Source organism: Podarcis liolepis (assembly GCF_965112155.1).
Source record: "Podarcis liolepis genome assembly, chromosome: 3".
Lineage (NCBI taxonomy): Eukaryota > Metazoa > Chordata > Lepidosauria > Squamata > Lacertidae > Podarcis > Podarcis liolepis.
In genome coordinates, this window is record NC_139557.1 from 3,985,080 (window position 1) to 3,998,352 (window position 13,273).

Below are 13,273 nucleotides of genomic sequence, written 5' to 3' on the forward strand. Positions count from 1 at the left end.
GCGGACGCTTCTCTGGCAAGCTCTCAGTGCCATGACCATTCGCGAGGACCCTAATTCCAAGTAAACGCGCTTAGCACTAGAGTCAGAGTGGCTGGCAAGAGACCGCTTGACCCAGTTACGCAGAAGCCCTTGAATGAAATCCTTCGCTGAGGCCATCCTCTCAGCAGAAGAGTGGGAAATGTTTGTTTGTTAGGTCGGTCACTGTTGCTTAGGGATAGAGTGCCCTGGGTTCTGTTCGCTCTAGACACCCTAGCCTAGACTCAACATGGTCCTCATTGGGAGAGCAAGTGAAACCATCGAGTTAGGCAGCATCAGTGCCGCTGAATTCAATAGGTCATACATCCGAGTAGACCAAGGCAGTACGCTGGTAAAACTTTGGGGGAAACACCGGCATTTAAACCCAGGCTCTGTGAAGTGGGAGGGAGAGAATGCAGGGAGGCAACCTCAGCCCAGTTTTATATGAACTGATGCAAATTTATTTTCTTTCATTTGTCTTGGAAACCTAATGGTTTTTGTTCGTCTGAGTAACGGTGAAGGAGGGGAGGAATCCTCTTCCTTCATAAGGAGTTTGAAACGCCTTATAGGACTCCCTTTATTCCATGGACTGACTTGTGGGCGCGTATCGCGGTAGCTGTGATGAGGAGGAACTCCTCTGCTTCTTTGAAGATTATGACAATATTTCCACTTACTAAGACTTACTAGGGTTGGGCAACAGGTGAAATTATCTTCAATGGGGAGGGGAAATAAAGGCTGCACCTCCATGCATGCTAACTGGGAAGGAAATCCCATTAAACTGAGGCCCATCTTTCATAATACAGAGGACAAAGTCGGAGGCCTGGTCGTGCCTTGGACCGTACCACTTCAGGCTGCCGGGGGTGGGGTGGCGGTGTTCCTATCCTGAAGAGCAATTCCCGCAGATAAATCTGTGCAGTGGAGAAGGATTCCAAGGTAGTCGTCTCCCCGCTGTGCTAGTTTTCTACGTCCGGGGACTTTTTCTAATGAAGGGACTTTAACCATGCGGCACACCGCTACCACCTATTGCCCTAAAGAGGTATGGTCCAAACACGGATTTGGCACTCTTATTCCAGAAAACCAGGCTTCCGAGCAAGCAGTAAGCAAAACCCAAGCTTTTCTCCCCTTTGAGACCCAATCGGATCATGCAGCCACGCAATACAAGAGCCTTCTGCAGTACCTCCTCCGTGTCCAACGATGCTCGCTCCTGGGCCAAAAGATTGTTTTTTTAGTTGAAGACAGACGTGCCATGATTACAGGTGTGGCTCCTAGATCATAGCGGGAAGGAGAAGGCTAGAGGGCCATAAAAAAAATTGGCTTCGGTAGACAATCTATTTTAATCGCTTATCAGAGTATCAGTAAGTTGTTGTTCCCCGCCCCATCTTCGTTTCCTCCTCCCCCCCCAATATATGGAAATAAATGCGAGTTGCCCTTCTCCCCCTGCACAGGTAAGGAAGTTGTTCCAAGAGAAGATATTGAAAGCGAAGATATTGACAGCGTGGGCTTTAAATTAAACTTACTATGTGCTTTACTGATGGCGCTCATCCTTTACTTCAACTGGCAACCTAATGCACGCTTACTCGGAAGTAAGCCCGATTGGGTTCAGTAACATTTACTTATAAGTAAACATCTAAGATCGGGTTGTTTCGAGATCGTCGACTTGGCTAAGAGAGTGTGTATTCCTAAATTCCAAGCAAACTCGCACAGAATTATTATATCGTGAATGTGCCCTATTTCAAATGGTCTTATTGTCTAACTAGGGCAAATAAAGGAATTTTTAAAAGCTTAAAGGAATAAAGTCGGTGTATTATTTAGCTCTTTTTTTTTAAGCAATAAAGAAGAAAAAGAAGCCCAGGTGTTTTGCACCCCTTTCTATTAGATCCTCTAATCTGGGAGCGCTTCATTGCCCTGTCGATTTAATAAGGAACGCCTCTCTTTCCCTAGTGAATTAATATAAATGGTAATAACAGGAATTCCAGATCCTGGGCTGACGTGATGTCGTGCGCGCGCGTGAGTGAGTGCATATGTTTATACCTACGTGTACGTTGTACTCTGCCGGCCAGTCAATTTGAATAGTGATACCCCCTCCCCTTCTTTTTTGTATTCATAGTCAGTAGAAGATGCCAATAACAGCGGCATGAACTTGTTGGACCAGTCTGTCATCAAAAAAGGTATGGAAAACATTTCGATACTGTGTGTACGCGCGCGTATGTGTGGCATTTGTTTCACAGTTTGGGGACAATCGATAGTCCTTCCAAGTAATGAATATCCTTTTTCTACCTACTTGGAAGTACTTATTCCACTGGGGCTTACTCCCGAGTAAACGTGGATAGGATTGAATTGCACGTTTCACGTGGAAGAGACAAGAATACGTCAGTAGAAACAAAGAGAACGGAGGGGTTAATAAAGGCAGATTTTTTATAAGGAGGGAGGGTAGCGGAAGCAAAATTCCCTACTGATCATGTGGACCACACTTGTAATCAATGAAATTTGCTTCCTGGGAACCACAGCTGTGATCCTAAGAACACGTCATGAGCCTAGGAATGTGCCTGGGAAGCAACCAGTTTAATTGCGCAATGGGGCTTGTTCTCCAGTATGTCTACGAAGAATCCTAGCCTCGAGCTCTGTGCACATTAAGTTGGGAGTGAGCCCCATTGTAGCCACCGAAACTTCCGTCCCGGTAAGCATTCATAAGACCTGACTGTTGATTGGCTGTATCTCTGAAATTTCATGGAACCATTTTGTAGGCAAACCTTTTGAGGATTGTGATGTAAAAGCGGAATGAACGGATCTTGCATCTAAGTGAGGTTACTTCCCTTGGTGTGGGAACGAAAGGTTTCCTAATTCTGGAATGTATCTCCCCTCCTCCACTCAGAAAGGGAAAGTCCAGTTGTGAAGCGGCCGCAAATCATTTCATAGCTTCCAACCCCCCCCCCCCACGTCAATTCTCGTTTTGCGTAGAACAATGGCTCTGGCTAAATAACAAATTTCCCATGATCCTTGGTGGTTGCGATTCGGGCCCCTTGTTTATATTGCCTCCATGCTGCTTGCCCAATGACAGCCTTGATTTTTAGGCTGAGCCTTATGCACAGTTCACTTGGGAGTAAGTCTCATTGAACCCAGCGGACAACTCCTGAGTAAACGTGCACGGGTGTGGCAAGAGCTTGGTTGCAAGGGGTTTTCCCAGCCTGTGGACACACACACACGCACAAACACACACGCACGCCTGTCCTTCGGGAAAACATGGGATGGGGAGGGTTACGAATCGCACATGCTCCATTAAAAAACAAATCTACACATGCATACATGATTTAGTGTAAGTGTAGCTTCGCCCCATACTGTTAGAGGGAATGTGATATTAACAAATGTTTGCAATCTCTTGTACAGCTGTAAGCAAAATAATTAACTAATTAAACTAATTAAATGTAATTACAATAACTCATTTTGGGCGTGTTGCAGCTGCTTCACCCTTTCCCCAGCTTCCCCCGCCCCCCGTTTGAATTTCCCTGACAGACTCTTGAAAACGTGGGACGATTACGGCGATAAGGCAATAGACATTGAGCAGACCCTACTCAACGAAGAGAGGGGTACTAGATTTAATGATCTCCGGAATTACTGTTGCTAGATCCAGTTCTGAACTGCGCAGGATGGGCGTGGTAGCACTGGCTCTTCGGCGTCCTAAATGGCAGCCCCAATTGCCGGGGCTCGCCTTACTATTAAGAACCACTCCGGCGAGCTCCCTAACAAAGCTCCCCCAGCTCTGATTGGAAAGGAAACAGAAAGCTGTTTTAGACCCCGATTTTGAGAGTTCCTCTGAAACTCAAGGGTTCTATAATCAAGGGAAAGGCGGCTTAAGGAACTAAGTTTAGGAGGAAGTATTTACATGTGCTCCAAGGTAGATGTGGATTAGCGGCGTATAGAAGAGCTTCGGGCCCTGTAATTTCTGCTGCTTTCATCACGATGCAAGGCTGCGTGGGGGCGCAGCTCCCCAGCCTAGGAGCCAACTCTTAGGGGCTTCGGCCCCCACAATAAAATATTTGAGGGCGCCGGGCCCCCACAAAGTTGATGGGCATTCCCATTCAAATGGTGTGCGCGCACTGCACTATATGATCGATTATGTGGGGCGAGGCTTAGCTGGGCCCCCACAATATTTTATTCAAGTTGGCACCCCTGCTCCCCAGTAAGTCAAAATCCCGATGGGGCGGGTTCCTACTGGTTTTAGTGCAGGTGACATAGAACTCGGCTCCACAGATGCGGGCGGGATCTGCTCCCGAGTAAACGTCCATAGAATTGCTGCTGCCTTTATGGGAAATCCTAAACTGGAATGAAGCGAAAAGGAAGGGCACAGTTCTGCTCACGATTTCAGGTGGCACTTAGGAGCAGAGCAGGCAGCCCTCTTCAGCTGACTGGCTTGGGCAGGAAAGGTAGATTGCACGTAGATTGGTCTGCCACCATGGAGCTCATAAGCGCGTTGCTTTTTCTCAGGTCCTCTTCGTTAACTGATAGCCCAGCTTCGAAAACGTGGCCTCAGCCTTGGCGCACTTTGCTTGCGGGAACAGGGTACATGCCCCCTTCAGCCCGTGCGCTCTTCCATTCCTTGAATGGCAGCAGGATCTCTCCTGGGTCGCACCGTTACAGCCCAGTCTTAGAGCACAAGTCTCTTCCGAAGTCAGAGTACTTATTAATAACTTTCTCGGGAGGGAAGTAACTGCATATTTTATAGAACGGCGTCGTATAAATTTCGATAATGAGCAAGCCAATCAATTTAAGGCCGCGGCGCTGAACAACCGAAGCCAATGAAACAACTAAGTAAATGTGATTGAGGTTGAGGGATGAGGATGAGACTACATATCCTCCAAATGTTGTTGGATTCCCTTTCGCATCGGCCCCAGCCAGCATGGCCAATGTCTAGAGATGATCGTCATCATTTTTGACTTGTACCGCTGCGAATTGGAGTCCGGCGGCATCCGCGGACACCACGTTGACAACCGCGGCTACTGTCGCCTTTTGCTAGCGAAGTCAGTCCAGTCGAACTTAGTCCTAAGGAGTCCTTCCCTCCTGCCCCGGTGTGTGTGTGTGTGTGTGTGTGTGTGTGTGTATGCGCTGCATAATATTGTCTAACAAATCTCTCTACATAGGAGCCAACTCCTAGAGGTCAAGGAGTATTTGCCCCCTGCCCCCCAAGTTGATTGGCATTGCTTTTCAAATGGTGTGGTGCACCGCGTCATGTGATCGATTTTGCAGGGCGGGGCTTACCTGCCCGCCCCATATATTTTATTCAAGTTGATTACTCGTAGCACGATCTTAAGTATTTTTGGTTATATTGCCTTCCTCTCTACTGAGAAGTGAGCTTCTTGAGTTCAATGGGGCTTACTCTCAGGTAAGTTATATAGGATTGCAAGCATAGATGCCAATTGTATAGTATGCAGACTCCGCTAACCCAGAAATATCACCTCTGGTTAAGACCTTTGGATCAGGATGAGAACAGAAATCCTGCTCTGGCGGCGCAGCTGCAGCAGGAGGCCCCATTAGCTAAAGTGGTGCTTCAGGTTAAGAACAGTTTCAGGTTAAGAACAGACCTCCAGAACGAATTAAGTTCTTAACCAGAGGTACAACTGTATAAAGGAGTGGGGTATCTGTTCCATTGCCATAGTAACTGCGTTAGAATCACTGCCCAGAATCGCATTCGCTACTCTTAGAAGAGCGTCCTGTTTTTAAAATCAGATGTGTGGACGACTCCCTACACCTTCTGCACACACAATTCAAAAGTCTTGGGAATTCAATGTTTTCCTTCCAGTGAGCCTTGTCTGAAATCCCTTCCGAGAAATATGGCTGGACAGGTTTCTAGTAGCAAAACAACGAAAGGCCTAGGGCATCTGTGGCTGCCTGTCCTTAAGCAGATCCTGGGAAGAGGGAAGCTGCAGGGGCCGCGAGGTGTTTGCGCAGATAGTTGCAGGATCTGTGGCAGGGAGAAGGCGGCCGCTCTCTTTCTTCTGGCTGGAACCTAATGCCAAAGGGATCGTTGCAGCTGCAACCCTCTCTGCTGCGTGTGAACGGATAGAAAAGTGGAGTGACGCTTCCTATTTCACACAGAGCGGTGCCCATTTTTCTAGGCAAAAATATCCCAGTGACAAAGGAGATGCGATATGGAGATAAATTATTAACACATTCAGCTCATCCCTTAGCGCCCATGTCTTACGATCTTTGAGGCCTATGAAAGTAATGGCGATATCTGTCATCTTTTATTGCCACGCTGGTCCCAGTGTGTGACACTCCCCCCCCTTTTTTTTCCTTAGCGTGAGAGGGAGGAGAGGAAAGACTACACGGTAACCCTCTTCATTCCCTCTAGTCGTCTGTTGAAAACCTTGGTACCAACCAGAATAAAATTCAGTTCATATCTCCATCTTGCACACATCCGGCTGGTGGCAAGCTCCACTGGAACTGGGTGGCCGAGAGAGGAGTTTCGCATGTGCGGGCTTGATTCTGAACTGCTGGGAGGCCTGGTGGAAGAAGCCCCTGCAGACAAAAGGCGCATCTCTCCCGCAAACACGCAGTTCCGTTTCAATTCAGACAGTTCACACGTGCAGCTGCAATAATAATAATTTCTTATTTCTACGCCGCCCACCTGACTGGGTTACCTCAGCCACTCTGGGCAGTTCCCAACAACAAACAGTAAAAGCTCAATACAACACACACTAAAAACTTCCCTGAACAGGGCTGCAAGGCAGAAAGCGTGGCGTGAATAATCAAGCAATGTATTTGAACGAATGAATCAGTCCTCAATACCCAATAAACCTGCTTTCTGATCTGGGTGCGAAACTCTCTGCCTGCCTGCCTGTCTAGTTTCTTTTGAGGCAGTAGCAGCGACAGCAAAAACCAAACCTGACCTGCGTGTGCTGTGGAGCCTCTGTTGTGTTACGTACTTCAGAGTCCGATGGCTGGTTCTGCTGAAGGCCCCGTGAATTTAATTTAATTTGCAATCCTAACCCCGTTTGCCCGGCTGTATTCATTAGGAAGTAGTAGACATCCTCGCTTCCATAGGGACTTCAGCCTTAAGCAAACTTACTAGAGCGCGAATCCCACTGAGTTTAGTAGGAGCTTACTTTGTAGTAAAAGTGCGCTGGGTCGAATTGTTAATTTAATCTAGGACTACTTTTCATAGTCAAGTTCTGTCTTCCTCGCGTGTCGTCTTTTAATTGTTTATTTTTATTTCGTCCTCCCTTCCTTCTCTATCTACTAATCTCGAACTGAAGTAAACAGATGGGTCGTCTATACTCCTCTCTCTCCCCCCGACCTCGCTGTTTCCTGGCTGAGGCGCTTGACTCCGTCGCAGAAACACAATATGTTGTGAGCTGCACACTGTCTCCCCCCCTCCCTCCCTCCCTCCCTCCCTCCCCTCTCGTTATGTTTGCGATCTGGGCTTCCTTGACATTTCTGAGGTAATTTAGTTAAGAGGAAATGAGTTGTTCCCAGTAGAGAGAGCAAACGAGTGGAGTGGAGGTAGCCAGCGTGATAAATGGCTCTTTCATTTGGAGATCTCCAGAGCTCGTTTAAGGCTAATTTTCTGTATTAGCCCCCTTTGAGCTATTAATGCAATAGGCAGGGACCGTGGCCCCTTGTCTCTGAGCTGCCCCATTAGAGCCAGCATTAAGCTGCCAAGCCGGATCTCCGTTGCTGGGGTGCTGGTGAGGCTATAATGAAAGGTGCTTTTTGCAAAAAAAAAAGGAAAAGAAAAGAAAAGACAAAAATGAAGAAAACGGGGGGAGGGAGAAGCAATTCCTAATCTAAAGTGGCAGAGGGTGGTTAATACGATTTGAAGGGGGCTGGTCAATGAGCAATCAATAAAGTAATAATGAGAGGGATGCGCTACATTAACAGGCTAAAAATCCAACGAGACATTAAAAAATCATTCGTAACTCTTATTTCCATTAAGGCAGGCGGAGGGAGGCGGCGGCGGCGGCGGCAGTCCCAGCTTTAGAGAGCACTAAGCGCAAAGGGTGGCAGCGCCGAATCCCCTCCACGAAAGTGGAGTTTGGGATTCCGTCGCGCCCTGCGATGTTCTGCAGTCAAATCCTCAACAGAAAACCCTGTTGCTAACGAAGGAGGCCCTCCCAAGTCACACACTTAGGGATTGCAGCTTTTGCGACCTCATGGCAGCCCCTCCTACCCTCAGAGGTGAAATGCGGATTAGGGGCCATTCAAGTCCAACTCTAGAACAAGCAACCCTGGAACACCCCATAGCAAACTTCACCACGTCTTTAACTTGTTTTACTTTATAGCGAACCTAATTGTTTCTCAGTCGAGCTTACTTCTGATTTGGAGACTACTTCCATCAGGTTAAGAGTAACTAAGCATTGCAGAGGGTTGGACTAAATGACCCTTGGGAGTCCCTTCCAAACGCTTATGATTCGATAATCCGGGTTACCTGAGTTGCCGGATCGCACGCTTTCCTGGGGCGGGGAAATGTATGAACCCTTCGCCCGGGCAGACATTAAATATTAGCAACGGCCAACGCGGAGCAGGATCCCCCAGCGGCTCGAATGGCTTTTCAAACACCGGCATTGAGGGTGGGGCACGTTGGCTAAAAGGCTGGATGAAGCGATGTTTTGATTATGCACGGAGCGGTAAAGCGGGGGCGAGGAGACTCCCTGTCCCCGTAGCCTCTGGGTGGAGTCTGTCGGAAGTGCGGAGCCGCGTTGAGGGAGACTCGCTGCAAGGCTTTCCTAAAGGAACGCGTTGCGTGATATGGATTCTCTCCCATCTCTGCAGACTTCATGGCTGGTGGCTGGTCCACCCTCATGACTTTGCTGAACCCGAGGGCTTGGTAGTTTATTAGGCTGTTTTGGATGTGGCTAGTAGGAAGCCCTCTCCCACTTGAAATTGTCACTGGCAGTTACTTCGGGATCAATATGTAGATAATTGGACCTCAAAGCGGCAAACGCATCCCAGCAGCAAATGCGTGGGATCGTATCCTGACTCCCCACGGTGGGCAAACCCCTGGGAACCCAACGGGGAACTGTCCGCCACCCTGCTCGCATTTTCTTCCTCTGCGTGGCGAGCGCAATTGTAGTTTTGAAACACACAGACACCTATAACCAACGTACCTTCAATGCACGCAAGAATCATGGCAACCTTAGACTTACAATTCCCGGTACCGATAGCAAACCATAGTTCCCAGGATTCTTTGAGGAAAGTCGTGCCCTTTAAATATGCGTTGGCTGTGCTTGATTTATGGTGTAAAGCGCAGGAAGTGGCCAAGATCTGAGCAGTTGGAAGCCATTCTAAGAAATAGTGTGCAGGGATGGACCCTGTGGGCGGTTCAGCAGTGGTCAAGACTCTCACGAAAGAAGTCCACACATTATATGTATAGATAAGATTAGACACCATTTTGCAAGGAACGGTGAAGGGAAAATACCTTTCTGGGCCATCGGCTAGTATTAATTCTCCTTCGAGAAAAACCGCTTTTGAATGCAGCGGGGCAGGTACGGCGGGTCAAAGCTTAACTCTTTTTGCCCGGGAGACATCCCAAGGCTGCCTTTTGGGATCCAGTTGAATGCAGCGCTTTATGTTGACGCCCTTGTCCAACCCGTGTGAAAAGGGCAAGGGGCGTCTTGAACTTGCCGAATGTAGCGATTTATGACTTGATATCCCCCCCCCCCACAGGAGCGGCGAGGCGGGTTTGTAGGCCTGCCTGAAACCTGTTTGCAGGAGTTAGCACCACGCCTGCCCAAAGCCCAGAGCTAAAGGAACTTGCTGCCAGCTAAAGAGAAGGGACAGGCAAATCTCGAGTACAGTAGAGAGAGAGAGAGTACAGAGAGAGCTGACCGCATCGGGCAAATATTTGCTAAAATCGCTTGAGCTTTTGCCAGTCATTTCAACGAAACTCACAACATGCAAAAACTGAGCTGAGTCGAGAAGGAACTTCCTCCTTTTTCTTCCAGCTGTTGAGTAGTGCGGTTTAAGGCTGCGTGAGATCCTCGGCAGGTCTTTACAGAGGGCTAAATCCCATTGCGATATTCTAGGCAAGTCTTTTAGGATGGCACTATAAACTGCTTAAATCGAAATAACTGGATTGATGAATTCGAGAGCGTGTAGGATTCCATTCAGTGAAAATGGGTTTAACATTAAAGTTTCCCGGAACTGAAGCTTTGTAGCCTCCCACGACTGGACACATACTTTTTTTTTGGTCCTAGAAGAGACACAATAATATAAAATAGGGAAATAAAGCTCTCTGTGTCGTTAGCGGTTGATGTGAGGAAACCTGCCAGCAGATTTACAAAGGGAAGCAGGGTCGTCGGGTATGGTTTCAGATTGGGTAGGGAACCGTGTGTGGATGTTCCTGCACCACAGGGGCTGGGCCAGATGACCTCTGGAGTCCCTTCCAACGCTGTGATTCTAGATTTATGTGTTTTTGCAGCTTGGCTTGGAAGTAAATGTTTATTTACACCGAAGAAATGCTTTCCACCAGGGCTGTTTAGCACGTGCCCTCCAGAGGCTCCCAGCACCCTCAGCCGTGGTGGCCCGTGGTCGGGTCTGCAGGGAGTTGGAGCCCACAGCCTTTGGTTTCCTTGGGCCTTGCTGGAATATTTTCTTCCGAGAAATGTGTGCGCCACGTGGGATTGAAGGCCAAGTCGTTGCTGCATCTTTGTACACTTAACTGGCCGTTGAAACCCGCGGGACTCACTTCTCAACAAGTATCCAAAGGACCGATCTCCAAGAACACTTGTCTATTCAAAAGAGGGAAACTTTCGAATTATTGCGCGCTCATTACTCGACACAAACAGATTTTAAAGAGACTTCCAGATAAATTAGCACAATCCGCTTGCTGGCTACTGGCCCGATTTATTTTAAGAGGATTCCTCGGGAGCAAATGGGCCGTGGCTTGGGGTGTTGCTGCAGAAAACACCCACATTACATAAGAACAATTCCACGATTCCAAACCCTAATTAAGTGCGGTTGTTATTTTTTTAACGTATGATTAATATATAAAACGAAAATAAACAGAAACTCAGAAACGCCATAAATCTAGCCTTGTGATCCCATCACAAGGTATTTGGGAGTCCCATTGCTCCGGAATCGCCCCCCTTTTAGTTTGTTTATTTGTTTGCTCTCTGTTGTGTGGGAGCAACCCAATGCAGAACCGATTTTCTTTTCTCCCTGCCCGCCCAGCCTTAATATATGCGTGGAAAATGGTAAACATGTAAAGAAGCGAAAGTTTCACGCTGGGTTGCTGCACGCTCCATTTCCTTGCCGTTTCCTGCTGTCGTTTCAAAGCGATCTTGCTCAACTAAGAGCTCCCGTTTTCGGGAACAGGATTGTCGTTCATAATTACTAGCAAACCAAGCGGCTACTGCGGCTCCCTCGCTCCTATTGATAAGCTCAAGAGAAAGGGAGGAGGGGAGGGGGGAAGAGGGGGAGCGAAGCGGGGCGGGCGGACCCTCCCTTCTGTTAGAAATTAAAACAAAAGCACCCACCTCGGTTATAATATTACACCGGAGTGGCAGCGGGTGCGGGAGGAAGCGCTCTCAAGGAGACGAGAGAGGAAAAGGCTCTTGGGTTTGAGAGAGGAGCTGGGGGGGGGGTGTCCCTTCCCCGGTACAGCAGCCGAAGCAAAGGATGTAGTGGCTGTAAATCGCCTTGAGACCTTGTCAGGGAAAAAGGCGGGGTATAAATAAATATGGGATAATGATAATACGTGGAAGAAAAGCTGCAATTACTTAACTCCCCTTCCCCATCCGCTCCCCAATCTTAGTGACTTTTACCTGGGAGTAAATTCCATTGGCTTATAAAGAAAGTAGATGACTAGCCGGGAACATGGATTTGCTCGGACGGAAAGACCCCGCTGAGTTCTGTGGGGGCTGTTGCAAAGTGTGTCTGGGTTGATGGCCTTACGGAATGGGGTGGCGGATTCAACTGGGGAGTTGCAGGTTAGGGTCACGTTTCTGGTGGCCGTCACAGTTCCCTGCCGCTAATAATGTTGGCACTGAGGAAAGATGCTGTGCAAAACCTTCTCTCTCTTTCGTGTGCTAGTTTACCCAATGCAGAGCGATGGGGTTACTTTGGGGAGCATTCAGAAACGGCACCCCCAGCCACACTTCGGCAATTGAAATGATACCAGTCCGGAATTCCAGTTCTTCCCTCCATATAAAGTGAAGAACGATCCTCAATATTTTATGGGAAGTAAATTCTATTGCATTCAATGGCTACAGAGAAGTAAAACAGATGTTAATAGTACTGCAGACCCAGCGAGGAGCCAACTGAGCTCTGTCCATGCTCAGAGTCACTCTGCCTCTGAAAAGTTTCAGGGCTGAGCGCTAGCATGAGAAACAAGTAGTTTGAGCTAACAGAAGAGCCCTGCTGGATCGGGCCCAAGGCCTGTCTAGTCCGTTATCCTGTTCTCATACTAGCCAACCAGATGTCTATGGGAAGGCGGCAAGGAGGGCCAGAGCACAACAAATGCTCCCCATTTGTGGTTCCCTGCAACTGGTGTTCAGGGACAGTGGAGGTACCATGGCTGGGAGCGTAAAATCGTTGCTACGCTGAACTCAAGAACAAAATTAAGCTCTTCTGGATCATCGTAATCACCAATAACAACAAAAAGTGGAGGAGGCATTTAGGTTAAAATTCATCATGAGCTGTGTGCTTTCGCTGTTCGTTGTGCCGCGTACGCCCCCGCTCTTGTGCACCTAATGGGTATATCTTGAGCAACTGAAATCTCCAAATTGCATTACAATTGGCAATAGCTTTAATATAAAAGTAATTATACAGATCTGGATAACTCGATCCCTATAGTTTCTTCCATGGGAGGCTCGCTTTCCCCTTTCCTTTCCTTTTTCCCCTTCAAAAAGAGAGAGAAGAATTAGGTAATTTACAAAAGATGGACTGGAGATTAGAGCGCACATCTCCGGAGCTATGAAATTGCAACGGATACGGTTATGTAGAGGTTTGCAGGAGCTCTCCGTGTATTTGGAAACGTTTGCCCATGTCATCTTGCCCTTTACTAAAGGGCTGCTTCTTTCAAAGGGATTGTAGCAACAACAAGAAGCAGCAGCAGGCAGGCGCCATAATACCTGTTAGACCGTACCTACATGGGAAAATGCTATGAAACGCATTCGCTTCAGTTATATAAACGGGCAAAGCGACAAGTGCAATATCTGTTTAAACTCCCCTTGCACTCCAGTCCCGATCAGATCTACTTAGAGGCAAGTTCCGTTCATTTTAATGAGTGTCCCTCTTGTGACTTAGGATCGCAGCCTCTGGC

General features: G+C 48.0%; 1 protein-coding gene across 10 annotated transcripts in view; it reads left to right on the forward strand.

Moving 5' to 3' along the window:
• Window positions 1–13,273, forward strand: part of TFAP2B (transcription factor AP-2 beta) — a 67,357-nt gene that overhangs the window by 11,728 nt on the left and 42,356 nt on the right. For all 10 annotated transcript variants that reach the window (XR_014523949.1, XM_083495233.1, XM_083495235.1 and 7 more), the window contains one exon: window positions 2,123–2,183. Coding sequence is in view for 9 of the 10 variants with exons in the window: in XM_083495233.1 (XP_083351359.1) it covers window positions 2,123–2,183 (61 nt within the window). In the remaining variant the exon portion in view is untranslated. The remainder of the gene's footprint in view (window positions 1–2,122; window positions 2,184–13,273) is intronic.